General features: G+C 45.2%; 1 protein-coding gene across 7 annotated transcripts in view; it reads right to left on the bottom strand.

The window, feature by feature from the left end:
• Positions 1-15,853, bottom strand: part of arhgef39 (Rho guanine nucleotide exchange factor (GEF) 39) — a 70,854-nt gene that overhangs the window by 11,088 nt on the left and 43,913 nt on the right. For all 7 annotated transcript variants that reach the window (XM_048554331.2, XM_059654797.1, XM_048554334.2 and 4 more), the window contains 3 exons: positions 4,267-4,337; positions 3,529-3,657; positions 393-622 (listed from right to left, as the gene is read on the bottom strand). In XM_048554331.2, the coding sequence (XP_048410288.1) occupies positions 393-622; positions 3,529-3,657; positions 4,267-4,337 (430 nt within the window). The remainder of the gene's footprint in view (positions 1-392; positions 623-3,528; positions 3,658-4,266; positions 4,338-15,853) is intronic.

Here is a 15,853-nt window from a genome sequence, read left to right as displayed (position 1 = left end):
AGCATTATTACAGCTAATTAATACTTAAGAGTTAATTCAACTTTATCACTTGTAGCACTCAACAGTTGTAATGGAACAAAGTGATGTAGTCACATGACTTTGCTTTGTCTCATGTACAGAAGAACTAGCATTCTCATAAAAATTTCTGTAAGATAAAGTCAAACAGAAATAATATTAAATGGATTGCAAAGCTGCCAAAACAGACAGATTTGATTCATCTTATGCAAGAAAGGAGGATGGCAACTTGGGAATAAGGCCGACCAGTTTTTGAGTAAAATGCTTTCATGTCAGCAGTCTCACAAAGTCACTGGTCTAGAAATCTACAAAGACAACAGAATTTCATTGGCGTACAGTGTGGGTCAATACAAAGTGTCTTAAGAATGGAGACTTACATTAATAAGCCCTCCCTGACTCTTGGTGTGTCCAAAGACTTTCTCTACAGTGCCCTCGATCAGTGGATAGGTCTTCTGCCAGGCAAACTTGTCAGAATGCACAGGGTGGAGTGGGTGACAAGGTTTGGTCATCAGGAGAATATCAGAAAACAGGAAGAACATTCTGTGCTTCAAATCCTCACCCTTAGGTGGCACAATTGCCAGCCAGCCTTCTCGAATGTATTTTCTTCCTGTAGCAGCAGAAGGAAGGAAAGTTGTTAAAAACCGAGCTTTGTGTCAAGTGCAGAGAGTGGAAAAATTTTTGGGCTTTCTACCTTCACTGGAGAATTCAGGAGTCCCACTATTGTCATGATACATTTTGGAAGGTCAGGTACAGGTGGAAATTGTACAGTGAGTGGCAAAATCTTTGGGAGAATTGATATGCAGAGGGATCTGGGTGTGAAGCTCCACAGATCACTGAAGACGGCAGTGCAGGTAGAGAAGGTAGTGGAAAAGGCTAATCCATGGTGAGTGCCTGGAAAGCGCTGCTAGAGGTGGTGGTGGAAGCAGAGATAATAGTAGCATTGAAAAAGCACCTGGAGAGATGCATGAATAAGAAGGGAATAGAGGGATACAGATCCTGTAAGTGGAGACAGTTTTAGTCGGGAAGGGCAAAAGGTGTCAGTACAGGCTTGGAGGGCCGATGGGCCTGTTCCTGCGCTTTATCGTTCTTTATTCTTTGTACACATCCCCCTTTCTTATTAAAAGAATGTCCAGTCAAGTTCAGAAATCAATAGGAAAATTCTCAATCAATACAGTTGATCGCATCAGTTCATATTTTTGAACATTCTTAACTATTATCCAACCAAGAAAAGTGAAACTTTTTCTGTGAAACATTGTCAAAAGATCTCTGGCATCCAATACTGGATTCTGCAATTGTGTCAAAGGTTTCAGAATTGACCCTCTCCCATAACCAATAAAGACTTGCATTTATATAACACAACTGTAGGTCATTCCTAAATCCAAACTGACAACTATATATTTTTAAAGTATCACCTCTGTTACCAAGTACGAAAACCAGCAAATTGTATGCAGTCAACCCTCACACACTGCAGTGAGATAATGAACAGTGACAACGTTTTAGTAATTTTTTTTTGAGATAAACATGGATCAGGATGCAGGGCAAAATACCCTGTTCTTCAAAATAATGACCTGGGATCTTTCACACCTGACTGCGATACAGACTGGGCTTCAGATTAATATTCATCAGAAAGATGTTCCCTCCGACAGTGCAACACTGTCTCCTTACTGAGCAGGAATGTTAGTTTAGATTGTGTGCTCAGGTCTTTGAAGTGGGTTGTGAACTCATAGCCTCACTCAGGTGAGAACAGTAGGAATGAAGCTAATGTGACTCCAGTGTTGGTTTTTTGTTTAACAATTCCTGCAGATCAATAAAAGATAATGTGGGCTTCTAAAATGGAGCATGCACTTTCACAGAATGCTAAGCAGAGATACAGATATAACACTTGAGCTCAGATTCTCCAAAGAGCAGCTTTCACAAGGTAGAGCTGTCTCCTGGTGAATGGCATGACTGTTGTCTTATGACAGTCAGCGAAGGATTACTGTATAACTCAAGGATGTTAACACTGCGTGACTGCTATTGTGTTCACCCCCTGAAACACGCTGATAATATCTGCAGGTGGCATCAGTTAAGGGCATCAGAAATCCAGCTGAAGTGAACTAAAGGATTTGTATAAAAGCATGAGCAGCAGCGATGGAGCAAATTGAAACTGCGAAAAAGAAGATTACACATAAGTTATACCAAATCTTGCCTTTGTTTCAAGACAGCATTCTTATGTTCATTTTAGAAAACTTCATGCAGAAGCTAGATTGGGAGCTTTGAAGAACATTTAAATTGCTACCAAATATTTGATGCCAATCAAGTAAAATAAGGCCGAAACTGAAAGACCTTTCTCGATTGAAATGAACAAAATTAAACTATTCTGAAACAGAGCTTCCAAATGGAATGCTACAGAATGCAAAATTTCTCTAGACTTAATCATAGTGTTACTTTGCAACTCAGAGATTAACATGCACAGCTGCAAAGTTCTAGCCCAAACTCCCCCTTGAAAAAAGATGTTAAAAATGTTTTGAGGTCTGAATGCAATGAAAACACAGACGCTCAGTATTAATGATTCATTGCATACTCAAGGAGTGGTGACCCTGTCCATTATTGCCCTCCCTGGTACTTTAAGCAGGACTTTGAAAAGAGTAAGTTCAAAGACCAAGACTTTCATGCTTCCCTTTCCATGTCAGACACTTTCAACTTGTGGTTTCAAAGTCAAACTCAGCAGCTGTTCAAAAGGCTGTGGGTTTGCAGGGGGCAAGGACCGAGCAAAAGGTTGCGTTGCAAAGTCTTAGAACTTCCCAGCAGCCGTACCTGTCAGGAAAGGTAAAAACCATAAAAATTAAAAATGAACAATATTGAACTGCTGCCACAGATAAAGTACTTGCCTTTGCTCAATATTTTCCATTTTTTTTGAAGGGGGAGGGGAGGAAGTGGGGGTGAAAATCTTCTTTTTGAAAAAAAAATCTCTTAATATTAAATCAGATGAGAAAATTGATATTGAGAAATCCCAGAGAAGTTGGTTAAGAATGCTTAAGAAGTGCTTCCAACATCTAATAAAAGCTGCCTTCTGGATGCTGGGTATTCATCTCTCTCTCACACTCACTCTCTCGCCTTTTTATCTGCCTGCCCACAAGATTTGGAGCACCATTAATTGGTCCTCAGGGAAGTTGACAGGCCTCCGCTTTCATGACTGGGTTCTTTGTGCTTTTTACACAAGTGGGTATCTCTGAAGAGAGAAACAAAAGGAGAAAGTCTAGTGAGTGGGGTGGGGGGGAGGGGGGAATAAAAAGGCCCAAACAAAATGTACCTACGATAATCTAGGCCCCAAAGCCTTCCGTGTTCACCAGCAAGCCAAGAATTTAAGTTAAATCAATTCCTCGAAACCTGCAACCATTTTGCATTTGACCACATCATTACAGATCTTGTAATCATTCTAGTCACTACGGATTGCTTTCTCCTGCATTGCTGCAGCACTCAAGGTTATTCGCCCAGAATGATATAAAGGAATAATTGATCACAAGAACTAACCTGGAGCCAACACCTTGCTCCACCTTCCCTTCAGCATCTTCTGAACTCTCAGCATCTGCAGGTGGTTTTCACGGCTCCGAGCCTGGTCTTGAATGTGCCGAGAAACTTCAGAAACTGCTTTCACGGCATCTGATGTTCAGAAAAGGGGAAAGCGCAGGCATTTTTTTTTTTAAAAAAAAAGTACATTGGTTTCCGGAGAAAAGAAACAGACACCGCTCGCGAGAATTAGATTTGCCGAGTGCGATTGCTACCTTTGTGCAAATAACAAACTAAAAAAGTTGCTGTGCAGTAGGTTCAATTCACCACACTCTAGCGCAGGCAGGACAAGTTTGGACAATGCAGATCGTGATTTCCTCTTCGATATGAGCTTTTGAGCATTTTTAATCATTTACTTGAAAATATTGTGCACAGCTCCACTCTAAGTGGGATTTATATATAGAGTTAATAAAATGTGAGGCTGGATGAACACAGCAGGCCCAGCAGCATCTCAGATGCAGCTGGGCCTGCTGTGTTCATCCAGCCTCACATTTTATTATCTTGGATTCTCCAGCATCTGCAGTTCCCATTATCATTCATATATAGAGTTCCTCACTGCAAAAGCTGATTGATAAGGTTATCGACATCTGCTTTTAAATCAGACATGCATAAAAGCTAAACCATCAGATGTAGAGGAAAACATATCTCCGATAACACTTAACTAATGATTTCAAAATGCAGAGAAAGAATAGCGAATCTTACTTGTGAGCTGTTGAAATTCAGGACTGTCGGGGCTGGTATTTTCAATCAGGTCTCGCAATAAATGCTTGTACCTGAAATGAAATTTGATGTTTCTTTAAAAGAAAAATCACTACTTTTAATTGCAAAATAAAAGGAGTGTAAATGATTTGTTGGCAACATGGACAACACATCAGGGTACTAGGTGCCCACTTGTGCTCCTTGTAAAACAGATGTTGAACAGCATGTTAGAAGGGAGAGCAGCAAGAAGCAAGTCTGAAAAGAATAGGCCAATCTTGAACTTGGGTTGGGTAGAGTTTGGCAATCGTGTAGCCTTGCGATTTGATGTGCGGTAGGAGAGACAGAGATTGAGGTAAGCAAGAGGGCAGGAATCCTCTGTAGCCATCTCTTCTTACCAAAGAATCTGGACAGAGCACCATTTGAAGGGGGAACAGAGACAACAGCCTGATTCAACTGAAAAAAAAGACAAAAAGTTGCTCCCAAATTTCCTTCTCTCACTACCCATTACAGACACACTCAAGCACCAACATTTTCTCTCAAATCTTCAGCTTTGGTTTACGTTTTCAGTCCATTTTGTATAATATTTCCCTGAGGATTTTAAATAGATGCTTGAATTTCTTTTCAGAGCGGGGAACGCTTAGAGTGTGGGGAATAATATTATGTTTCCCGCGTTTTTCTATCACGCCTGTGTTTTCTAGTGCTTCAGATCTGTTGAAACAGTCCCACTTAAACTTCAATATATGTTTTGCTGCTTCTCAGAAAGCAATAGTACAACTAAAGACTCATTATTTTCTTCTTTCTTTCACTTGCCTTGAGCTGGCAGGACAGGTAAAGGGAGTGTAAAGTGCCTCTCATTAACACAGACACGAGGCCTTCAGTGTCGATGGGAAATTGCTTTTGCTCGAGGTCAAACAGGAATGAGCTCATAGCAGGGGGATCTACAGCTGTAGCCAGACCATCCTTTGTAAACAAGGATAGAAATTCAGCACTACTGATCCTCAGCTCCAAACTCAAACATCCCCACTGATGTTAACACAGATCTTGACAGCCCTACCACACAAGGTATTGGTCGGCCTAGTGGTAATGTTAGTAACCTGGAATCCAGTCTAATACTCTGGGCATATGGATCAAATCCCACCATGGGAGTTGGCAGAATTTCAATTCAATTAACAATTTTAGAATTCAATAGTGACCATTAAATTGTTATTGATTTGTCACAGAAACTCATGTTATAGAACGGCACAGTAGTTAGCACTGCTGCTTCACAGGGTTCAATTCCACCCTCAAGCAACTGTCTGTATGGAGATTGCATGTTCTGCCTGTGTCTGTGTGGGTTTTCCCCCGGGTGCTCCAGTTTCCTCCCACAGTCCAACGATGTGCAGCTTAGGCAGATTGGCCAGGCTAAATTGCTCCGCTGTGGCCAGGGACTAAGTTGGCTATCCGTGAGAAATGCAGGATTACAGGGATGGGGGTTGGGGTGGGGAAGCGGAATCTGGAAGGAATGTTTTTCCAGAGGGCTCACGTGGATTCAATGGGCAGGATTCCACACTGTGGGGATTCTACCCCTTTACAGTTCATTAATATAGTTTAGGGAAGGAAGTCTACCATCCTTCTGAACCTAAACATGAATTCAAACTCACAGCAATGCAGTCAAATCTTAGTTGCCCTCAGCCCAAGGGCAATTTGCAATGGCAACATCTGTATCCCGTGAAAGGGAGAACAAAAAAAAAATACTGATAGTGTGGTGGCATCACATTCAGGTGGGATTCTACCCAAAAGGGAAGGTGGGGGAAGGAAAGACAAGGGAGGTATAATTTGGAGACGGACCTAAAGCTGGGACACTTCTCGTGTCTATGCTCTTTGTAATTAATGTGTTAAGATTGCTTCTCCCTCAATTTCTGAATGTCTGCTGTTTCAAATGAAACTAAAAGGAGTGCACACGCAGAACATAACCCACAGGTGCTTCCCTTGTCAAAGTCTACAGGCAATTTTAGAGTTTTGATGCACAAGCACTAAGGCACTCTCTACAAGTGAATGTTTTTTATAAAACAAGGCACTGGATATATAAATATTCCACAGATATTACCGATCACTCAATTGCTACAGATAAAGGTCAATCTGACTGTGCTATGAAGGTCAGGCTGCCCGTGGTATTTCATAACCAGTAAAATCCCAAATACACTCCACTGCAGTGCCCAATTGTTGCTTAGAGTTTCTGCATCTAGTCCTCTATCTCCACTATATCATGGACTGCACCAATTAGAGAATACCATACAGATGATGCAAAGCATTTTCCCAAAATCAGTTCCAGTTTGAATGCATCTCCCCTGCCTTAACTAGTTTGCAAATCCAAATTATTTCAATCTAATTTACTATCGCCTTCTCTGACAACATCTCTCAAATATTTTCTTTCCAGGTTTAAATGCCTAAGTCTAACCTCTATCATTCCTCATGACAGATCTCTGACACAAGCTTGACCCTGTGACTGTTCTTGGAGGATCTGACCCGAAAGTACGAACCAGATGCCTTACTGAGTTTGTGGCTGGACCAGAGTGCAGTATGGTCAGACCTGGACTTCCTCTGGCTCGTGTTTGTATGTTTGTCTGTATCGTTTAACACTGACGTGGCTTTGCTGATCACTGCTGTGTGCTATTTGGATGCTGTCTCTCCAAGGCCTCATTTAGCCTCATCCTTAGACATTACAACACCATTCACAAGGAAAACTTGCAAGCCAAAATGTTGTGCAAGATTCAAACAACTCTGTCCAGGTAGTAGTAATTGTTTGAAATATATTACCGGGGAAATCCACAATAAACCTAAATAACAGTAATGAGACACACATGCGTTCAGTTTTAAGATGTGACATCCCACTAGCAACTTGTTATTCATCAATCTTAATTTTTTTAAAAACGTGAAAATGAAACACAATGACATACCATTAACGGGGAATCTCTAATTTGTCGTCATCAGCCGTTCATGATAAAATTAAAAATGCACTAATGTCAAAAAATTTATCACAGAGTCCCCAGCCATCAATGCTCTGGGGTTACCACTGACCAGAAACTGAAGTAGACTAGCCATATGAATACAAGAGTAGGCCATAAGATGAGAATTATGTGGCGAGTTGCTTATTCCTTGACTCCCCAAAGTCTGTCCACCCTCTACAAGGCACAAATCAGGAGCTGGGAATGGAATACTCCCCACTTGCTTTAAGCGGGGTGCAGATTGACACCATCTGGGACAAAGCAGCTGCTTGAATGACACCACATCCACAAATATTCAGGCCCTCCACCATTGCTGATAAGTGGGGGAAAAAAAAATGTGCACCATTGACAAGATGTGCTGCAAAACTTCACCAAGGTTGTTTCGACAAGACCTTCCAAACATGGTCCACTTCCATCAAAGAACAAAGGGAGGCAGAGAGATGGGAACACGTTCACCTACAAAGTTCCCCTCCTAGCCATTCACTATCTTGACTTGGAAATATGTCACCGTCTTTCACTGTTGCTGGGTCAAAATCCTAGAACTCCCTTCCTAAAACATTGTTTGCTTTAAATTCATACATGAGACATGGGTGTCGTTAGCTAGACATTTATTGTCCAACACAAGGTACTGGAGCAGGTGGCAGCGAGATGCCTTCTTGAATCACTGCTGTGCTTTAGTTGTAAGGAAAACCGTTAAGCATTTCCTCCGTTTTACTTTCAGCTCTCCAGCGACGGCAGGTTGCTTCATTCATCACATCTCATTGGGTTCTAGGAGTCATTGAGATGTAGAGTCTCCAAGCTGCATTATTTTTCAGATCATTCTTTAAGAGATAAAGAAAAGTCACAGACCTCAGGCAAACAAGACTTTTCTGTCATATTGGGGCAGTGACAACTGTCAATGCTGGAGTCTGAGATGAGACAGCGTGGAGCTGGATGAACACAGTGAGCCAGACAGCATCAGAGGGGCAGGAAAGATGATGTTTCGGGTCACAGCCCTTCTTCAGAAATTGCTGCAGCAGGGCAAAGGGAGGTCAGAAATAAATCGAGAGAGAAGAGGGTGGGGCTGGGGAAGGTAGGATGATGGTGATAAGTGATTGCAGGTAGCCAGTGGTGGGGATCGGACAGTGAGGTGGGAGCAGCAGATAGGTGGGAGAGAAGATAGACAGGTCAACAAGGGGGGCAGGGGGGCTGAAAGGGAGTGTTGGTTATTGGATGAGGCCAGGGTGGGGAGATTTTGGAACTAGTAAAGTCCACATTAAGACTATTGGGTTGTAGGGTCCCGAGGCAGAATATGAGGTGCTGTTCTTCTAGTTTCCTGGTGGCTTCATTGTAACACTGGAGGCGGCCTAGGATGGACATGTCGCCCAGAGAATGGGGGGGGAGTTGAAGTGACTCAACTGTAAGGTGTTGTCGTTTGTCGCAAACAGAGTGCAGATGCTCTACAAATCAGTCTCCGAGTCTCCGCTTGGTCTCATCGATGTAGAGGCGGCCACATCGGGAGCAGCGGATGCAATCGGCCACATTAGTGGATGTGCAGGTGAACCTCTGTCTGATGTGGAAGGTTTTATTGGGTCCTTGGATAGAGGTGAGGGGGAAGGTGTCGGGATAGGTGTAGCACTTCCTGCGGTTGTTGGGAAAGGTGCCAAGGGGTGGTGGGGCTGTTGGGGAGTGTGGCCACCCGCAAACCTCCACGTGGCCTCCTCTACATCAGGGAAAACAAGCGGAGACCTGGAGACCGCTTTGTAGAGTACCTGCTCTCTGTTCACAACAAACGAGAACATCTTCCAGTTGTGTACCATTTGAACTCCCTCCTCCCACTCAGAGGGTGGTGTGTGTATCCTGGGCCTCCTCCAGTGTCACAACGACGCCACCCGGAAACTGGGGGAGCAGCACCTCATATTCCGCCTTGGGAGGCCACACACAAGGTCTCAATTTGGACTTTACTAGCTTCAAAATCTCCCCACCCCTGGCCTCGTCCCATGACCAATCTTTCCTCTCATCTCCGCCTCCTTGACATAACCTGTCCAGCTTCTCTCCCATCTATCCGCTCCACCCACCTCTCTGACCAATCCCCACCACTGCCTACCTACACTCACCTTTCACCATCCCACCTACCGTCCCCAGTCATCCTCTCTATTTCAGAGTTCCCTTCCCCCTCCCCCATTTCTGAAGAAAGGTCCTGACCTGAAACGTCAGCATTCCTGCTCCTCTGATGCTTCCTGGCCTGCTGTGTTCCTCCAGCTCCACGCCCTGTTTTCTGTCATAAACACCTATAGCTTGGCAAAGTAACGAAAAAGAAATGCAAAATGAGACACAAACATGAAATGAGTTCACTGATTGCTCATGTCCAACGAAGAGTGAGGCAGAAAAGAGGCAAGGTGCCTTGCTGCAGTTGGAATTACTTTCGTTAATGCCAGTGAGAGGACGACCTATGCAATCCAAAGTGAAAAGTATGTAACAAAGACCTGGGCAATTTAGAATGCACTCTACAAGGAGTTTATCGGAGCTGAACATGGCGGACATTGATAAACACTGAAAAGGACTGGCCTTCATTCATTAAAGAATGCGTTGCACATACAAGTTAACAATGGATCAGAGGTCATACAGCCAGACTAAAATAATCAGTCAATCTTTCAAGTCGATATGAAGAGTTCCTCATTAGAAAGCGAGCATATAGACAGCTACAGTCGAGCTAGTGGTATCTTTCAAAAGGCCTGGGATGGAAGATTACAGGGAGTTATCAGGTTAAACTGCTGGAGAAGAAAATATAGGGCAAAGGTCACCCTGCATGCTACTGTTGGCCAGCCATTTACAACTGTAAATACAATTTTGAATTGAATCACCTATCCTGAACAATCTGCTCTTTCTTTGTGAATTTTCTTGCTGGCCAGTATTTTATTTTAATGCAATCAAAAGCACTCAATGTCCTTTTGCAAAGAGTTTAGCTAGTAGATGCACCAAAACTCTCTTCACCAATTGTTTCAACAGAGTGACAGAGGAGCAGGATTGAACAGGATCGTGGGAACTTCCATATGTTTGCCCGTGTGAATCCACAAGATTTAAAAAAATTGGCTTCTGAGGATTTTGTGGCTTAGCCTGAACTTGGATTCCCTGGCATTAATGGGTGGCCAATGCGATGATATGGCAGTGCTAATCGTGCACATGATACCAAGGAAAATCCCAATTTTTTCTGATCAGTGCCAGCTGAATAAGGTAGTTGCATTTCAGTTCAACATCTCCTCAGATGGCATTTCTGACAGTGCAATGCCCCCCACCTATTTAACACTGCATTAGATATTGTATGCCCAATTCTCGGAGTAGACTTGGTAGTGCAATCTAACAGCTGAAGCGAGCTGACAACAGGCTGTACCTTCGTGTCAAAGTGTTACCTTAAAAATTTCAATTCAACCTGGATATCCTCCAATTAAGCAACACACCATTCAGTCTAGAATATCTTGTGTAAAATATTCAAATTATTCTGGAGTTACTAAATGATTACTGACAATCTGCTTTGTTCGGCAATGTACACAATGGGAATCTAATTAGTACACATTCAACTAGACCAAACAATCCCTGTTGTCGGCATTCCAGGAGGAACAGTATAATGAAAACATAACAGCCTTGACATACAGGTCTGCATAACAGTAACTGGTCCACGATTTGCTTCTCAAATAATTAGTGTATTTTGTTACTGTCTGATGGATATTTTCTGGTAATAAAGGGCAGCAGAAGGCAAATTCCACCTCCTCTGGGCCTAATATGCCAATGATGCACGACTGTCACTGTGGGAGTCTGTCAAATGCGAAGTGTTCCACTGTGCAGGCCCTCTCTGAGCAGTGACAGCAGCTGGCTCCAGCATATGCTTTCACGAGCAGGAGCTTCCCAAGACCTGCTGCTTTCATCACTGCGGAGATTAATTACTGCAGACTGGTGAGAGTTGCAGGCAGGCCAGGCCTAGGGGAGATTCCCACACTATGCACTGTGACAGCAGACATTATGTGTCCTGTCATTTGGAAGCCCAGCACTTTCTTCTCTCCCCTTCTTAGCTTGAAACAAATTTATTTGAAGTCAAGCTAGAAATTCTGCAGGTTTACTTATTTTGCAGAAATGTTGGGACCAAAAACACAGTTTAAACTTAAAATCCACAGTCATGCGCATAAAATTACAAGATCAATAATGCAGTCTGAATAATATGAAAACGGCAGCTTGACTATGTTACTGAACCATGTACGGATTCAAAGTGAAAAACGTTTAAAAAAATGTTTGTGACATAAAGTTAATAAATGTATTGATTATACACAATGGCTCATCAGAGAGGTGACATGAATTTGACTTTCATGCAATCGGACAGTAGGAATTCACAGGAGCTTAAAGCAATATCAAGGACAGACCTCAAGTGTACTTGAAAATCATCCTCTATCATTTATTACTTCACACAACACAGACAAATTGGTTTCTCCCAATGTCAGCTCTGAAAAAATGGGGAAAGATCACAAATGAAAAAAAATGTAACAAGTAAGAAAAGCAACAAGTAACTACCACAAACCCAAGAAAACAATAAGAATAGAATAGAAAGAGAGGGGCTGCACAAATAGAGGCAACATTTATGGGTGTTTCCTCGACAGAAAAGCTCGGTGACGACGTTATTTTTTGGGTCTCTTATTTAACTTTACATTCACCTGCAAAAATCCATTTACCAACAAGCTGAACAAATTCAAGTGAACCAGCTTTACTTTTGCAATTCTCCAAATATTTCTCAGCCATTCTCAATAGCTGAGGACAGGGCAGAGAGAGAGTGAGGGCAAGGGTGGGGCCAAGAGTGAAAGGTAAATAAAAAGTAGTCACCAAGAGTGCATGGTAATTTTTTTATCCAATCGTTACGCATTATTACAGAATTGATGTTGGGGGAGGCTATTTGGCTTAGAGTGTCTGCACTGGCTCTTTAAATGTGCATTCCACTTAGGGTTATAATCCTGCTTTTTCATCCCATAATCTTGTACGTTGTTTCTTTTCAAATAACTGTCTAATTCCCTTTTGAATGTTTCAACTGAACTGGTCCTGGTCACGCCCTCTCCCACAAATAAGTTTTTGGTCAAGATAATAAAATGTGAGGCTGGATGAACACAGCAGGCCAAGCAGCATCTCAGGAGCACAAAAGCTGACGTTTCGGGCCTAGACCCTTCATCAGAGAGGGGGATGGGCAGAGGGAACTGGAATAAATAGGGAGAGAGGGGGAGGCGGACCGAAGATGGAGAGTAAAGAAGATAGGTGGAGAGAGTGTAGGTGGGGAGGTAGGGAGGGGATAGGTCAGTCCAGGGAAGACGGACAGGTCAAGGAGGTGGGATGAGGTTAGTAGGTAGCTGGGGGTGCGGCTTGGGGTGGGAGGAAGGGATGGGTGAGAGGAAGAACCGGTTAGGGAGGCAGAGACAGGTTGGACTGGTTTTGGGATGCAGTGGGTGGGGGGGGAAGAGCTGGGCTGGTTGTGTGGTGCAGTGGGGGGAGGGGACGAACTGGGCTGGTTTAGGGATGCAGTAGGAGAAGGGGAGATTTTGAAACTGGTGAAGTCCACATTGATACCATATGGCTGCAGGGTTCCCAGGCGGAATATGAGTTGCTGTTCCTGCAACCTTCGGGTGTCATCATTGTGGCACTGCAGGAGGCCCATGATGGACATGTCATCTAGAGAATGGGAGGGGGAGTGGAAATGGTTGGCGACTGGGAGGTGCAGTTGTTTGTTGCGGACTGAGCGGAGGTGTTCTGCAAAGCGGTCCCCAAGCCTCCGCTTGGTTTCCCCAATGTAGAGGAAGCCGCACCGGGTACAGTGGATGCAGTATACCACATTGGCAGATGTGCAGGTGAACCTCTGCTTAATGTGGAATGTCATCTTGGGGCCTGGGATGGGGGTGAGGGAGGAGGTGTGGGGACAAGTGTAGCATTTCCTGCGGTTGCAGGGGAAGGTGCCGGGTGTAGTGGGGTTGGAGGGCAGTGTGGAGCGAACAAGGGAGTCACGGAGAGAGTGGTCTCTCCGGAAAGCTGACAGGGGAGGGGATGGAAAAATGTCTTGGGTGGTGGGGTCGGATTGTAAATGGCGGAAGTGTCGGAGGATAATGCGTTGTATCCGGAGGTTGGTAGGGTGGTGTGAGAGAACGAGGGGGTTCCTCTTGGGGCGGTTGTGGCGGGGGCGGGGTGTGAGGGATGTGTTGCGGGAAATACGGGAGACGCGGTCAAGGGCGTTCTCGATCACTGTGGGGGGAAAGTTGCGGTCCTTGAAGAACTTGGACATCTGGGATGTGCGAGAGTGGAATGTCTTATCGTGGGAGCAGATGCGGCGGAGGCGGAGGAATTGGGAATAGGGGATGGAATTTTTGCAGGAGGGTGGGTGGGAGGAGGTGTATTCCAGGTAGCTGTGGGAGTCGGTGGGCTTGAAATGGACATCAGTTACAAGCTGGTTGCCTGAGATGGAGACTGAGAGGTCCAGGAAGGTGAGGGATGTGCTGGAGATGGCCCAGGTGAACTGAAGGTTGGGGTGGAAGGTGTTGGTGAAGTGGATGAACTGTTCGAGCTCCTCTGGGGAGCAAGAGGCGGCGCCGATACAGTCATCAATGTACCGGAGGAACAGGTGGGGTTTGGGGCCTGTGTAGGTGCGGAAGAGGGACTGTTCCACGTAACCTACAAAGAGGCAGGCATAGCTGGGGCCCATGCGGGTGCCCATGGCCACCCCCTTAGTCTGTAGGAAGTGGGAGGAGTCAAAAGAGAAGTTGTTGAGTGTGAGGACGAGTTCAGCTAGGCGGATGAGAGTGTCGGTGGAGGGGGACTGGTCGGGCCTGCGGGACAGGAAGAAGCGGAGGGCCTTGAGGCCATCTCCATGCGGAATGCAGGTGTACAGGGACTGGACGTCCATAGTGAATATGAGGTGTTGGGGGCCAGGGAATTGGAAGTCCTGGAGGAGGTGGAGGGCGTGGGTGGTGTCACGGACGTAGGTGGGGAGTTCCTGGACCAAAGGGGAGAAAATGGAGTCCAGATAGGTGGAGATGAGTTCGGTGGGGCAGGAGCAGGCTGAGACGATGGGTCGGCCAGGGCAGGCAGGTTTGTGGATTTTGGGAAGAAGATAGAAACGGGCCGTGCGGGGTTGGGGAACAATGAGGTTGGAGGCTGTGGGTGGGAGGTCCCCTGTGGTGATGAGGTCGTGAATGGTGTTGGAGATGATGGTTTGGTGCTCGGGTGTGGGGTCATGATCGAGGAGGCGGTAGGAGGTGGTGTCGGAGAGTTGGCGTCTGGCCTCGGCGATTTAGAGGTCAGTGCGCCATACTACCACTGCGCCACCCTTGTCTGCGGGTTTGATGGTGAGATTGGGGTTGGAGCGGAGGGAGCGGAGGGCTGCCCGTTCTGCGGGGGAGAGGTTGGAGTGGGTGAGAGGGGTGGAGAGGTTGAGGCGGTTAATGTCTCGACGGCAGTTGGAGATGAAGAGGTCGGGGGAGGGTAGGAGGCCTGGGGGTGGTGTCCAGGAGGAGGACTTGTGTTGGAAGCGGGTGAAGGGGTCAGTGGAAGGAGGGTTGGGTTCCCGGTTGAAGTTTTTGGTCAGGCTGCTTTTGCTTCTTTTGCCAATTCTTTTAAACGTGAAGCCTCTCAGTTGTCGAGCCTTTCACGAGTGGGAACAGCTTCGCCCCCCCATCTACTCTGTCCAAACCCTGTATGGATTTGAATACCGACATCAAATCTCCACTCAGCCATTTCTTTTTATGCCAAGCAAACAGTCAGACATCTTCAACTGGGCCTCGACATTTATCATCATAATTCTACAGGTGTTTGTCAACAGCACTGACAAAAGTTTTATGAAATAGAGAACGCTGACGAGCAATAAATAAGTCTTCCTTATGGATTTAACATCTGGAGCAGCTGCATTGCAAAGACATTGTCAATGGGAGTCAATTATCAAACACTCAGCTTTCACATATCCTCCTTCTATACCCAGACTATTGTAGCTGACATCAGGAAATGCCACCATTCTGGAAAGGAGAGACAGTGAGACACAACTGGCAAAGGCTACGCACCCAAGGACCTCAGCAAAAGGACTGGGAAATCTCCACAAACTGTTCTGGCAACTGTCTGGTGGAACGAGTGCCCTTTGCTGGATCTTTCCAGATTGACAGATTGCACCGTAAAAACCAGCGAGCTCATTAGAGAGAGGAGGCAGAACAAATCAGCCACAATATCAGTGCCCAAGATTCATCCAGTATGTGTTGGGCATAGGGCATCTGTTGGCACATCATCACCCTGGCTCCCTGCCCAGACCAAGCAGGAGGGTGGCATGCTCCAATATCTGCTGACATTTGGCGATGTGTAGATGGAGACCAAGGTGGCAACTTGACATTATTTGAAGTAATTCACCCGCTTGCACTTGGCAAGCAGAGGATAGAAAGTAGCAAGCTCAAGCTTCACAGCTGTTGGATGGTGCCACTTGGAGTTACTTAGAAAGCCCTCAAGGTCACTTTGGAGAAGTGGGTCAATTATAAAACTAGCTTCACTGACAAGGCATCAAAACCAGCCTGTAACCTACTGAAAGATTCTTCAAGTGATGGCCAGCTTCAGAACAGAAAAGTCATCAC

Source organism: Stegostoma tigrinum, chromosome 25 (genome assembly GCF_030684315.1).
Source record: "Stegostoma tigrinum isolate sSteTig4 chromosome 25, sSteTig4.hap1, whole genome shotgun sequence".
NCBI lineage: Eukaryota > Metazoa > Chordata > Chondrichthyes > Orectolobiformes > Stegostomatidae > Stegostoma > Stegostoma tigrinum.
This window is presented reverse-complemented; position numbering and strand designations above follow the sequence as displayed.